This window comes from Solea senegalensis, linkage group LG15 (assembly GCF_019176455.1).
Source record: "Solea senegalensis isolate Sse05_10M linkage group LG15, IFAPA_SoseM_1, whole genome shotgun sequence".
In the NCBI taxonomy this organism is placed as follows: Eukaryota; Metazoa; Chordata; class Actinopteri; order Pleuronectiformes; family Soleidae; genus Solea; species Solea senegalensis.
The window spans coordinates 9,067,893-9,082,647 of NC_058035.1; the positions used below are offsets into that span (position 1 = coordinate 9,067,893).

The following is a 14,755-nucleotide window of genomic DNA, read 5'->3' on the forward strand; positions in this document are numbered from 1 at the left end:
GAGCAACGTTAAAACATAAAGCAGGCTAATGAAAGTAAAGGTAAAATAAATGAAAAATGTAAAATGTAAAGTAAAACAGGCTATTTTAAACAAACCAGTATCTGATCTGCTTAAATTAACAGAATGTGTTTTTGTTTTCTGTTGAATTACATATTGCAGAATTGAATGACGAAGAAATTGAAGAACACATCATCTTCTTAAATAAAAATATTTTGTTCCTATGAATAATCATGATCTCTCTGCTGATTAAAATACAGTCATTGTGATGACCATTTTTGGCCATAACTTAGAATCTCTATGATGTACGAGACATCATTTAAATGTGAATAACATGTTGAGGCATTGTGTTTTATTGTTTTTTTTTATAACCTTTTAATTTTGAATTCCACCACACACAGCAAACTATTATGCAGTAGGTTTTGCTGAATTTGGTGAGTGGGAGATTCAAGCCCCACCTGCAATTTCTCTGTGAGCCACCAGTGGGCTCTGGAACAACTGACAGTGTTTTAACACACCAGCAGCTATTTTATTTTGGCTTAGTTTAGTTTAGTTTAGTTTAGATTAGTTTATTTTGAATTAGGTTATTTATTTATTTATTTCTAGTTTATTTTAGTTTCGTTTATTTGAATTTATTGGCGCTGATATTTCATCCATCTATCCATTTTCTCGAAATTCCATAATTTCCGAAAGCACTGAAATGCAGCACTGTGTACCAGGAAGTGGAGTTGTGACGTCGCCTTCCTGCACTGATCTGTGATCAGCGTTACATTGATCTTCTTGCCGATATGTCAAGTTGTTTAGGGTGACAAACCGATCCTGGGCCAGTCCTGTCAGAGAGTATCGTACAGGAAGTCGCTTTTGCGACGGTCAAAACTTAAGTTGGCGTAAAGTAAGTATAAGCAGAGACGCATTGAACATAATCATTAGGTTATATTGGTTTTTTTGTTTGTTTTTTAAAGCGGTGTGTTAGCTAGCAGCTAGCGATGGACAAGCTTCGCCGTGTGTTAAGCGGCCAAGAGGAGAATGAAGAGCTGGGTCTCACTGCACAGGTAAGCTACGTTGCTAACACTGTCACTAACATGTCAGCGGTTAATATGTATTAATTAAAAAGAATGTTACTTGTATAACATATCCGTTTCCCAACATTACTCTTAGTGTACTTGCTGTTGGTGTTGATATAATTGTGTGTTCTTAGTCGCAGCAGTCGTCAATGTTAGTTGACGACAGTTGGCTAACGTTAGCAAACAGCCACATTAACATCTGCTTTCTCTTCCAATGTTTCAGGTTAATGATATTAATAAACTGCATTTGCTTATTTATTTATACTTTTTTACACGCGTTCACGATGAGGAGGAAATGAGGTAAGGCGAGGTCTTAAGTCATGTGTTTTATGTTATGTGGTTGTTAATTCAATTAACTCTGTTACACCAACTTTTGCTTTTTTCTTTGCTGATCTACTGCACAGTTTTATTTTGTTTTGTTTTGTGGTCCATTTCAGTGTGGTTATTGTTTCACACTCACCTTTTAAAGGTGGCAAATATTGTGTCCCAATTCACAATATAAATCATTTTACCCAATCTTGCATGCAAAAGAGTTTCTATCCTTTTGAATAGGTCCTTGGTTCTCAAACTGAGCTTCCTCTGGTGGTAGTTGGAGGGAAATCAGAAATATTGTTCTACTGTATACCAGGGTGAAGCTGAGGAATTTTGACCAGTGTAGAAATGAATTGGATGACAACAAATTATAATACATTTAATAATAATAATTTGAGTCACCTTATCTTTTGCTCCATCTTAATCTAATTTCACAATACCAGTGTCTGAAGTATAGAAGAGAAGGATGATGAGATAGCAAATTATCTCATTGGGAGTAAATATTGCTTCCTGTGAAAAGTCCGTAGCTGACTTTACAACACTGTATTTTAATGTTGGTGATAATGTTGAGCTCAATATTTTCGCAGGCAGTACTTGGAATAAAAAAATTGAGAACCACTGGAATAGGTAAAACATATTCAAGGAGTAAATGTTTGAAAAAAGATCACAATTTAATGTGAGGCACATTATTTCAAACATATACACATACATCTTCACCCATCTGATATAATGTTCTGTGTTCGTTACTGAGACCTGTTATGTTAGGATAATATTGTGGCTGGCTGTTATCTGCTAGGCTCCAGCCAACACGGTTAAGTAGGAAGCCAGTTTTCTTTGTGCGTGTCATCAGGTTTGTCTTGTGACATCCTCCCATTGTTCTTGCCAGGTTTTTGATGCCACCACTCTCAGCTACAGCACCAGGGTGAAATGGTTCATCATATGCTTTGCCGGAGGCATCCTGTGCTCAATACTCGTGAGTGTCTCTGCCTTTGGAATTTGAGTTTTGTGGATTTTTTTTAAACTGACTTTATAAGACAGCATCTCTTGTGACATATCTGTAGAAACTAGGTCAACAAGGTCAACTCATGTTTTTTTTAATAAGCCATGACAACAACTTATATAATTGCTGAAGTTAATGAAACATTTATTGAACAACAATCTGCATTTTGTGTCAGCAATACACTGTACTTGTATATGTAGAAATAAGGTAAAAGCTAAATGTTAAATGTATGATTCAGATAAAGTAAAAAAACAAACTTTCTCATGTAAACATTTGGATGAAAAAATAGTTGTAGAACAAAAATGTGCAAACTTACATTAATAAATAATAGTTAATCAAAAACATTGGCAGACCAATTTATCTGTACTAGCCACTATAAATTGTTAATATTTCCCAGAAAAGTTGTCACCATGACAAATTGCTGTCATGTTACTCAATGTGTCTTGCAGTAAATTGACACAGAGAAGTTGCTATATCACATAGAAGGATTCAGTTAGTGGCATTGCAGCTAAGATGACAGGAAGTGACTCGCCACTAACACTTGAGCCACCACATTGTTACAGTTCCCAACACAACTGCTCTGTGGAGGCCCGGTGGTCAGGGGGTTTATGTGTAATTTCTGACAACAAAGTCTCAAACATATCTTGGGTTGTGTCATCACACCCTCTCTCTCACTCTCATCTCTGAAAGTGTGTCAAAATAGTATGTTTGTGGATCTAATGCCCCAGTAAAAGTCAATTAGCATACCCTGTAAGGCCAGTAAAGGCTGCCCTTACCTATCATCAAAATAATAATAGAATTTAGCATTTAAAGGCTACAACCTGCTACAAGGGAAGAGTATTTTTTTCTTATGTGGAGTTACTGGTGATATTATTGTATCATTTAGCTGACATTATTTTGTGGTTTTTACAGGGGACAGCATTGTTGTTCCTTCCTAACGGAGCGAAGTTTTTCGCTGTCTTCTACACAATAGGGAATTTGACAGCTATTGCCAGGTACGTCCTACTGAAGTGTGACTTCTCTCTTAAAACTATATATTTCTCACCAGTGTGGCACACTGCCAGAAATACGTCAAATAGTGGGTTACAGACGTATAGACTATGATTTCACTGTCTGGACGACTGCTACACCTCATTGCAGTCATCCTTCCTAAGGCAGTACATTTACCTTTCACAGGTTTTCTGCTTGCAAAGCATATTTACTAAATACAGTGTACTTGTCAGTCAGTATTTGCCACACAGATGCTGCAGAATACATGAAATTTATTTTAATTTTTCTTGATTGATTATTGATATTCTGTTATTGCTATCTACTGTTTCAGATGGATTACATTATTCGTGTGGTACAATGTGGTTGCATTGTACTTAGCTACCTTAGAGCCTTTTATTATGACATGTTTATCAACTCACCTAATTCATATCTAAGTACAAATAGTCTTGTTACTATTAACACAGCATTTTATGGCAGTATGAGACTGCCTTTATAGTTACCACACTTTAACTGCACCCGAAGGCAGCCATATCTTTATTGTAATTCTGGGACTCTTCATCCATGCATGAATAACCAACATTAATGTGAAAGGCTTTCTTCTGAATAGGGATTGCACAATTTCGATGCAAGTGGGCATGTGCACAAAGTGCCACAATAGCCCTTTGTGATTATGAGAGCTTAATTTAATGTTGCCTGAAAGAGATTGGGATAAAAAAGACAGTGGTCATTGAACAGAACAGACTAGTTGTCTGTGTCTCCTAACGTTTTTGTTTTGTCATTGGTCCTTTTGAGCAGAGAGGACATCAGTGTTTGCTTATCACCTTATTAGATTTCTGAGCAAGGACTTTATCAACTGAAAACGTATCACCACTTTTATAGATGCATACAAGGTTAAGTGTCTTCCATACAAACCAATATGTAACTGAGCATAATGAATAAAATGTGTCATGCAACTTTTCAATTGGTCTAAAGTTTTCTTCTGTTGGTGTTAGTTGGCCTGACTGTGTCATACACTGTTAGTGAGACGGTGTGGCCTTAAGTTACTGTCAAGTTACTTTCTGACTGTATATATCAATAGTTGATAGTGTTGTCTTTCTCAGTGCAGTGTTGTTTTCTTCACCCAGTCAGAGCAGCCTTTGGCATTTCATGTTAAACTGTAACATGGATGAGTAGGAGTGTAATGTTTTAATGAAATTGAAATCCCTTTTCACCCATATGGACAGAGATCATTGGCTCAATCATTTCATACAAAGAAGTGGGAGGTTATGTAATCTCTCTTTTTTGATTAGTAGTACATGTGCTTGGCTTTGAAAAATCCCACTCACTGTCCCAAAATGATTTCCTTTTTCTCATCAGCAGTGGCAGTGTGTGGGGATGTTGTTAGTGTCTGACACCTGAAGCTTCCTCCGATTGTGTATCAATAGAAAGAGCCTGCGTCAAGACAGACTACTCTTATGTCTCATCGAACAGATGTGATGCTCCACAGATTCCCTCTACCCACACAGCGCTGCTGAGTCCAGAGCTGTGTGCCTCGTCACTGGGGAAATCCATTGTCTTGTTAGATTTACTGACGTCACACATGCATCATGTAGGAGGCTTTAAAGGCATAATTGTGGTGTTGTCCATGAAATATTTATCGCCCACTAATAACTGTAGTGAAAAATTAATTAGTCACTCAGAAGAGATTTATTTGTAGGTGCCTGTACAAACCGTATATGCAGGTCATTCTGAAATTCATGTAAACAAAGTTTTGTATTCATTTTCTGATGTTAAATTTAAGGAAAAGAAGACCTTTGACCTAAAATGTTGAGCAAATGAAGGTGTGTATTATGTCAGTTATAGCTGTCAAGGGTGCTGATGTTGTGTGGATGAAACCCATGTTATGTTACGTAATTAAATTAGTAAAACAACAATCCAACATGCTGAGACATGACAAAAAAAAGTAGTGGAAGTCAAAATAAATATTCACGTTCTTGGCTGCATTATTTAAAGGTGCAATAACATTTTAGCATGGTGAAAAGGTAGCACCAGATATATATAAAAAAAAAATATCATGCAAATTTCCTGTATTAATGCATAATAAGATGTTAGAAATGGGTCAATAGTCTGTTTCTTTTTTCTCTTTCTGAAGCACCTGCTTCCTGATGGGACCACTGAAACAGCTGAAGCGCATGTTTGAACCAACAAGACTGATAGCCACCATTGTTATGTTGGCAAGTATAATATTTTACTGTTGCTTAGATTTGTTATAGATACTCACATTTTAATTCGTATTGGAGATAATCTGACATCTTAACCTTTTTCATTATGTAAAATGGTGACATCTGTGTGCAGGTGTTGCTCTTTTATTTTTCATTGGGTTACCATTGTACATTTTCTGTACAATGTCTAGAAAGAAATGTGTTTGATTGCACAGCATTTAAGATGCTCTAACAGTTGATTTGTTCTTCCGCCAGCTCTGCCTTGTGTTAACACTGTGTGCTGTGTTTTGGGTAAGTAGATCACCTAGTTTTCAAGCTTGTTACTGTATCATCCTCATTGTGTCATTGCAGTGTTGGTAATAATTAGAATCCCTTTTTTTGTTTGACAGTGGGGAAAAAATGGACTGGCCATTATCTTCTGTATTCTGCAGTTTCTGGCAATGACATGGTAAGTGTTGTGAGTGAGTGTGTGCGTGCATGTGTGTGTGTGAGCCATCTCTCCACAACACTACAGCAGGCAATTAACTGACTCATCACTCACACCTACTCGGATGAACCCATCTTTTGTGTGATAGCTAACTTTGCTCCGACTTTGCTCTAACTTGAATTAAATGTTTGTGAGTAGAGATAATTAGGCTGCTAAAGCCTAATTAGGCCTTATTTAGATTATAATAAAAGGAAATGTAACACCATATTACATGTATTGATCATAATGACCATTAGAGGCACGTATATTTAATATGAAAAGACCAGATTCAAATTTATTTGCACCAGTTTACCTGAGCAGTCAGCCAGCCTGTGATGTTATGTCAGTGTGCAGATTTATGTTTTCCGCCTTGCTAAGAAGACAAAAATCAATCCCAGCTTCCTGTGCATGATTACTTCTACCAGTGATATCACAGGGGAATGGTCCAGTGAGAATAATGTAAGACCCAGTCTGTTTAATTTTTACATTCAACCTATTTGGTTAAACTTGGAGTGTCAGCAACAGGTGGAGACCATAAAAGATATTATATATGCTAAATTTCCATTGGCATATTTTATGAGCGAGCGGGAGAGCGAAGGGTATGCTAACCTTGGCTTAAGTGTCCCGTTCTACTTCCCCATTCAGGTGAATAGTATCCACACCAGTATGTCAAGTTTGTCTTTGCTTTCAGCCATCCATGTTTGAATATTGAGACATGACCATGTCTCTCCTCTGGTCGAGACATTTTTAAAAGGGCTAAACTCACATCATGGTCATTTTATTTCTTAATATAATACATTTCATACATATAGATCCCTTGAAGTATACAATATTATCTCAGAAATGTTATAGTGGTTTTCTGAATCGGACAAGCGGAGGAAAAAGAAGATGAAGTGTTATGGTCAGTGGGGTTAAGTTACAGCTTAGCAGTGAATAGGAAGACTTGTGCTTAATGCATATGGGCATGTTAGTACTTGTATGTTCGTCAATTTGAGCATATTTGCACAGCAGTAACAAAGGAGCTTTGAGTGTGTGAGCGAACGGGGAAACTCAACATGTAAACAACACTAAAAACTCGGCAAGAAAGGAACTGACAGTTTGAGTGCATCGGTCTCTACTGACATCACTGCTTTTGCACCTGCATGTTGTACATTCACTTCCGCCTAGCCTGCCATCTCTGAGGCATCACCATGGCAACAACAAGTCACACATCACAGACTCATTCATAACAGACAGGGGGCATAGTGCACTCCCACACAACCACTCAGAGGCTTGTGTGAAGGTGGATCAGTAATAAGCCACTGACCCACATACAAGCCCCCTTTTATTCAGCCTGTGTAAAAGGTGCAGATGTGTAAAGACAGCACCTTTTTGTATACAGAAATCCTTTGTAAGGACAGATACCACCTTGTGTAATCCCTACTTGTTCACACTGAAACAAACAAGCTCTCTTCCATGTGTGTTTCCACTTCTGTCCTTGTAGTTTAATTTCTAAATATATGGACACTGATGTAATAGATGAGGATTTACTGCTGGTCATCAAATAAGATGGCATACATGCTCAGGCTTGGGCTGTGGTTAATAATTCAACTGCTCTACCAGATTCCTCACATATTTTACATACTTTATGCATCAGATCAGGGCTTAACTTTAGCTGTGATCACTTCCAGTGCAGGGAATCTGTTGTTGTTGTTTTTGCACATCAAAAACCCTTCAGTCTAATGATTACTACATGGTGGAGCTCTGAAAGTGTGCTTTACGTGTTGGTATTTTGTTATCATAATACAAATGAGAAGTACTTTATTCTTTCACAGGCTGTATTTTTATTTCAATATATTCATTTATGTTTTGTATTTTCCCTCTTTCAGGTATAGCATCTCCTACATTCCATTTGCAAGGTAAGATAGATATATATTTTTTTGCACTCATGGTATATGTAATTCTGGTTTAAAGAGGTCATTTGAAAGGATCATATTTAATATCTAATAGAGAAAGGGGGACAGCATGTGACCACAAAGTTATTGTATCTTCTTTCCCCATCATAAAAAGCACTAGCATTAGCTTGCATTAATCTAACCAAAGCGTAGGGCACTTGTCAACATGTTTACAAACTGGGGAAAATGTTTTACCACGTAGGGAATGTGTTGGGTGACAGGCCATGTTTAGCTTATTAGCTCATTTTAATAGTCATCTCTTTTATATAGTCATGTCCTGTTGATTGTCATAGTTATGTTAAGTGCAACCATTCTATTAGACCTGGAAGAAGTGGCTACCTGCACTCTCACTCAGTGATTGACTCAACCCAAAGGATTTTAAGAAATGAAGTACTGTGTATATATATATAATGTGTGAAATACTTTTGCACCTTTTTAATTCTCTGTTTAAGAATAGGTCTTCAGTTGAGCCATTCCTGAGAAACCACTTACTCTCCAAGGAGACCCTTAATAATTTCCTTTCGACATTGTGCTGTCTGACACTGAAATACCTCGCGCACAAAACTGCTGTGAAAACATGTTTTTATTTATCCTTAAACTCTGTTTGTCGCCACCATATGGCTGTAATCCCCCATACGACTCGTGCCGGCTTTGTGTCAAGCAAATGGCAGCTTGTTGTTTCACACTCATGCTCTGTTCCCCCTGTGATGCTATTGGCTTCCTCCGGGATATTGGATGGAATTATTTCCTTGTGTAATAATTCTCTTCAAAATTACCAAAAGTAGCCCCAGAAGCTTTTGCATTAGTTGTTGCTGAGCTTATGTTAAGATCTATAGGGTTAACGCACAATACAAAATTCTGATTAGATCAAGACCCAAATAGGTCATTCTGCCAAAAGCAATCTCCATCTTTCTCACAGGATACTTGCTTTGTGAGCGTCACAGAGCCTGATGGCAATAAATTGTTAAATGAACAGTACTTTGCTTTACTTGGCTCCTTTTAATTGTCCTAGCTGGTGTTCCAATAAACCTCTGTGTTTCCCAGAAGCCAAACATGAGGTGTGATTTTTGTTTTCTCAGTCCAGCTGTATGCAAGACTGATGAAGCCCCCCCCACATGCAGTGCCTTGTGCATTTGGGCAACCCTATAATCCACTGTGGCAGCTGAGAGACATACTAGAACATCCCTGGGCGTCCCCTCCCCCAACCAAAATGCTAATGACAATACAAAGCTGAGATACAGACCTTTTTCCTTGTTCAGACTTCCAAAAAAAGCCAGAATTCCTATGCAGAAATGCAAATTTGACTGCTAGTGTTGGGGCTTACCATTGTTTGTGAAACCTTTGTTGTGTTGTGTTAAACCTTATATTTTTGCATCAACCTATTATCCTCCTTTTGCTTTAATCTTCTTACTTTAATCCAGTTTTTTGTTTAATTTACATTTGATTATTTTTGTCGTTACAGCGCAGCTGTGTATTTTATTAATCTGACCTTATTTCTTCCCCCTCTGGATGACACATAAAAAAAAAAAAATAAAAAAAAGCAGATGAAGGTCAATATTTACTGCTATTTTGAATGTGACCAGGAGCTCCTTGTGCATGTGTGTGTGGTCAAATGGCTGGTCACAGCCCCACATGGCAAGCAGATCCTTTTAAACACATTTTACCTGGTTGCCTATTTATAACCTGATGCCCACAGACCAAGGTACTCAAACCTGCTGCATGTGCACTTCCCACGGTGTATTTGGGCCACTGTTGCTCTGATATTTGATCAGAAGTGGAGTGAAGTCTCTGATATTGATCTTTTATTCATGCAAATTTAGGGGGAGCAAAATAGCACCAGGCCTCCAAAGAATATATTTATATATATATAAAAAAAAAATTTCATGCTGTATGCTGAAAATAATATGAGGACAATGGTATTGAGTGACTTTAATGTGGACACCGGTGGGACAAACCAAAGCATTTAAAGGAGTGAGTCTCCACTCTGCCCCCCCATTCAGGCTGCTTCCCCCGTCTCCTTTTAACCTTGACGGGTTTCACACCTCCTCCATTGAAATTTGACGGTGACTGCAGGCAAAGTCTGCATAGCAACACACACTGGAGCAAATGGTGTGAAGGGGAACCAGAGTAAAGCAACGGTCTCACGGTTGTCATGGTGATCGCTCATATTGCATCATCCTTCAGCGCCGACTACCTGGAGAGCGGGAGCACCCCGTCACTCTGAACATGTGGTGCTTCCCCGGCAAAACACGCTCACTTATTCATGTCAAGCCCCACCCTAAGTCCAGCCTTAACAAAGGCTGGAAATGGTTTTTTATTTGATTTTGTCACGTTTCATTTTACATGCATGACCCAGTTTCTGTCACAAACCATTCCTTGAATTTTTCGTTCTTCTCGCTCTTTTTTAAAAAAAATTTATTTCTTAATGGGTGCACTGCGCTGCGGTTGTTTTGAACAGGTCACAGTAGGAAAAGCACACGTATAAATAATTAAATAATGATGACCGAGGTCCATTTAGCTTCAAGGGTGCGTGCTGGTTCACTGTGACACCGTCCTCATTTGTGTTAACTTAACAGCGTCATTGTTAAGTGTGGGTTTTTTTTGTGCTTTTATGTCAAAGTGGCTGCTGTGCTGTGCAAAGGGCCCATTTCACATTTTTTTTTTGTCCTTTCTTTCCACAGGGATGCAGTGATGAAATGCTTCACAACCTGTCTGAATTAGGACTCTGGAGTCCCCAATTTCATTCGAAGACTGGTCCAAATATGCAAACTGCAAAAAAAAGAAGAACAGTGGCTCTGTAAATTATAAATCAATGATGTTTATACACTATAGTTCCAAGATTGTTATTGTGGCTGTTTCATGCTGTGAATTGGTGCCGTCTGGGTCTATCTGAAGGTTTAGAATGGTCATTAGGCTTTTGCTTTTGATGTGAGACAAATTAGTGCCTTTAATGCCTAATATATTTAAACATATTCCTATTTTTTTTTGGAGGATTTTATAGCTTTTTTCTTTGCTTCACGCTTACAAGTTAAGTGCCTTTACATTGTTTATACACACACACACACTTGATGACATTCTGACCAGCTGAACATATTTACATCTGAGTGACATTCAGTTTTCTTTTGGATGATTTTTAGAACACATTTTACTGTTTTACACACGGACATTGTTGAAACACAGCGTGTTTCTGTTTTCTCTCCCTGTGCGTTAAGAGGCAGTGATGTATAAAGAGGCTCTCTTACGCTGCTTTCGTGTTTGTGAATGATCATTCCCTTTAGGCACTGCTTCACTGGTGATGCACTGGGATATTTGATATCCACTGTTCTTTTGAAATTTTATATGATTATAAAGAAAAAAGAGGCTCCTACTGTTAGGGTCCACTGAGCATGTCGAACACTCCTGTCTCACACCCAGCCGCTAAAATTACTTTACAATTTTAGATTCGATTTCCTGCCAGATGTTACTAATGCCCCAGTTAATTATGCTTTCCTGAGCATTGTGGTTTTGATTTGACCTAATAACCCAGTATAGCATGCATCGGGTTCCCCATATTGCTTCAGCATCACAGTGTAGCCTTTCATCAGGATATGGTTGTCATGACAACCTCCATCCGGAAGATGTGTAACCTTTGTCTACCCCCCATCTGTGGTGCAGATGTTCACATTATTCTGTTGAGGTCGTGTCGTTTCCCTTTTGGAGAACACACCGGAGCAGTGCTTGGATTTTAGTTTACACCGTGTTGTGTGTGTGTGTGGGGTGATCTACATTTTACAAATCAGTCTCTGAGGCTGTGTGATGCTTCTTCATTTATGGTATGAATCAGCAGAAGAGTTTGCAGTGAAACAGTTTTGCTCTCCCTCCTACCACAGTGTCTTTGGACACTTTTGTAATGCGGTGGATAAATACAGACTAAATCTCCTTCTCAGTATTACTTATTCAACTAACTTGGCAGAGATTTGAGGGCTAAAATAATTAATTGAAGGAAGGGTCGGTGTGTGTGTGTGTGTTTTTTTTCCCCCCTCTTGACAGATTGCAGAGATCACGGCAATCTGTTAAGAGTCCCAACTGTTGCCTCTTCATGACATACAGTGTAATCCACTCTTATGTCAGAGAAGAGCCTAAGCGACCGCCGAAATCAAACAAATCTTTGTCCCGCACAACGTCATGATTTGTAATAAATAACTAGGCGTTGTGTTGTCATGGATAATGCCATTTATTAACAACACAGGTTGTATGATTGGCTTAAAGTGGAGAGGAGAGCTACACAGCATCTGGTTAAATAATTCTAGTTTATCAAATTACATTAGAAAGTAATAACAGACACCTTATGGAACTACACTTAAATCCCATGTATTGATATTGTGATAAGTAATAAAGTCAGTTGCATGACTGTTAAATTGTAAACATGAGCATCTCAGGCAATATGAAATAAACTGTAAAACAACAACAACTATACTTTTGGAGGAAGTATTGATTTTGTCTTGTTCTCGACAAGGAGAGAAACCAAATCTCACTGAATCAATGGTGGAACTGTCTTGAGTGAATGTACAGATAATAGCAGAAAGAAAGAAAGAAAGAAAATCAATAATGTAGTCTATTTGTATTTTACCCCTCAGGTCCTTTCATAGACGCTGCGTGGCTGAAAGAACAATGGACCATCACTTTATTGACCTGTGAGACTTTATTGACGGTCTGAAAGCGCACAAACGGAACATGTCGGTGTGTCAGTGACATGTTCTGTTGGTTCAAGGACGGCTCAGGTTTCTTTGAGCACCCAGCAGAAATGACCGTCTGCGTGAGATGCAGAGAAACATGTGCTTCACCTTCAATTCATTTGTCCCTTTTAAATTACAATATAGGTATGAGTAAACTTTACTTTATAGAAACACACACTTCAGCATCACAATCTTTGATTGTGTGGTTTTGAAAACAGGCCTCAGGGGTTTGCTGGTGGATGTTAGAATGATGTTTGGTTTGGAGTGAGTGGCTTGGAGCAGCAGTGTGGATTTAGCTCATCTTATGAGGAAGTTGTTGGAAATGATGAAATGACATAACCACAGTTTTCTTCGTGGCTTTGTTTGGTGCGTCTGCTGACCACGCCTTCCTGCCGCCACGGTCTTAAAGCAGCCACGCAGTGTGAGTGTGCGCATCAGTTGAGCCCTAGTGGACGTGGACAACAGGTGCACTCTACTGCCTCCCTCCACCTCGCCGCCGATGGCTAATGCCCACAGAGCGCCGCTCGTCGCTTTGCACAGAGCTCCCTCGTCTGCACTTTGAGCATTTGCACGTATTTACATCCTGATCGCTTCCAGACTCGAAGAGACAAAGCAAAGAAATGCCTTTTCCGCCGATCAGCCTCCCTCAGCGGATCTCCTCTCCAGGCAGGGAGCTGTTCGGGAAAAAGAAAGCCACCGCGGTGCCTCCTCCTCAGCCTGAGCACACCAGCAAATCCTGCGGAGAGAAAGCGGGGTCCGACAGGGAGAAGCAGTCCATTTCTTGGACGTCTGCGAACTTGAGGAATTTGGGGCGAAAAGCCCAACAGCAGAAGAGTAAAAGCCAAGATCAGAAGCCGGGTGTTGGTCAGGAGACTCAGGGAAAGGGTCCCTGGCTGATGGTGCCCAAACCTCAGGAGTCATCGGAAGCAGTCAGGCGCTCCAGCTCCATGGACTCCGCCAGACACATCCATGGCAAAGACGAAGGGAAGAAGGAGATCCAGTTCAGCCTCAGTCTCACCCCTGAGGCCATTCTCGTCATCCAAAAGCGCAATCTTGAAAAGCAGATGCTGGCAAAGCAGCAGAAGTGCTGCGCCTCCACGGACTTTCGGCACAGGCGAGTTTTTCCATCCAAAAAGACGCACGGAGCGTCGAAGGGCGGCGCTCCTCTGGCCAAAGCGGAGAGCGCCGAGCAGGACATCACTGCCATCGTCAAGATATCACTGTTGAACGATCAGTACAAATACGACGATGTGGAGTACGAGGACGAGGACGGAGACGTGGACGAGACTGTCGTGAGGAAATGTAAAGAGTGGCTGAAAGGCGTCGAAAACGCCGCTGCTTTGGGGAAAGTGGACAAACTTTCTGCACTCCCGCACCTTAAAGGCTGCTGACACCTGACGTCTGACCTGACTGAACTTGAAGTGAGAGGAGACGGTGCACTCTTGGAAGTGTACGCACCTGAGGCCTGCTGCAGTGGCACCTCTGACGCGAGTGTAATAAATGTGAGGACATTGTTATCCACGTGTCTCCAGAGGAATGTCGCCGTGTCTTGTTGGACTTCACAAATGATAAATAAATAAATAAATAACTAAAAGGGATAATTTGACAAACATGTAAATGTTATCTGCAGCCAGCCTCATCCAACAGTGCTTTTTATGGTTCACAGGGACGTTTACTTTATAAGTTTGATGCCTCTTCTATGTTTGTTTTTATATTATTATTATTATTTTGTTTGTTTGATTTGAATTCCTTAATGTTAATGTCTTTTGCACATGGAATCTGTTTTTGAGTGAGGGGCGTCTGTGGGTTGGCACACTGGTTTGCGTAAAGGGACGCAGAAGCGTTCCTTTGTTGTTGGAGAACAATAAGCTGTCAACACAACAGGGCTTTATGTGCGTCTCATGCTGCTAAAACCAAACTGGACTATTTATTTTCTCTGATGAGAGGGCTTTTATCCTCTGTTTTTATCACTGATGTACTGTATTTAATATAACTGAACATTTGTACTGTCAACATTTGTTTTCCTCAGCTAATGATTTTATGCTGTTTTAAGTAAGTAAAATGTTTATTTAATCA

At 39.5% G+C, this 14,755-nt stretch overlaps 2 protein-coding genes across 3 annotated transcripts; both read left to right on the forward strand.

The window, feature by feature from the left end:
- The first annotated feature begins 747 nt into the window (after positions 1-747).
- On the forward strand, positions 748-12,419 carry sft2d1 (SFT2 domain containing 1). Of its 2 annotated transcripts, XM_044046361.1 has the most exons (9): positions 748-889; positions 960-1,049; positions 2,260-2,346; positions 3,286-3,368; positions 5,495-5,576; positions 5,820-5,855; positions 5,954-6,012; positions 7,899-7,928; positions 10,646-12,419. In XM_044046361.1, the coding sequence occupies exons 2-9, from the start codon at positions 984-986 to the stop codon at positions 10,683-10,685; spliced, it is 483 nt and encodes a 160-aa protein (XP_043902296.1). In that variant the 5' UTR covers positions 748-889; positions 960-983; the 3' UTR covers positions 10,686-12,419. The 2 variants fall into 2 exon arrangements, with proteins under 2 accessions (XP_043902296.1, XP_043902295.1); XM_044046360.1 differs by having other exon boundaries at positions 750-1,049.
- A 69-nt stretch (positions 12,420-12,488) lies between these two features.
- On the forward strand, positions 12,489-14,755 carry prr18 (proline rich 18). Its single transcript, XM_044046359.1, has one exon. The coding sequence runs from the start codon at positions 13,300-13,302 to the stop codon at positions 14,068-14,070; it is 771 nt and encodes a 256-aa protein (XP_043902294.1). The 5' UTR covers positions 12,489-13,299; the 3' UTR covers positions 14,071-14,755.

What these genes read in the sequence shown, in the direction of transcription:
- sft2d1 (XM_044046361.1), top strand. Translation starts at nt 984, where the DNA reads ATGGACAAGCTTCGCCGTGTGTTAAGCGGCCAAGAGGAGAATGAAGAG. An exon ending in GCATCCTGTGCTCAATACTC is followed by an intron (nt 2,347 to 3,285) that starts GTGAGTGTCTCT and finishes TGGTTTTTACAG; the next exon opens with GGGACAGCATTGTTGTTCCT. An exon ending in TCCTACATTCCATTTGCAAG is followed by an intron (nt 7,929 to 10,645) that starts GTAAGATAGATA and finishes TTCTTTCCACAG; the next exon opens with GGATGCAGTGATGAAATGCT.
- prr18 (XM_044046359.1), top strand. Translation starts at nt 13,300, where the DNA reads ATGCCTTTTCCGCCGATCAGCCTCCCTCAGCGGATCTCCTCTCCAGGC.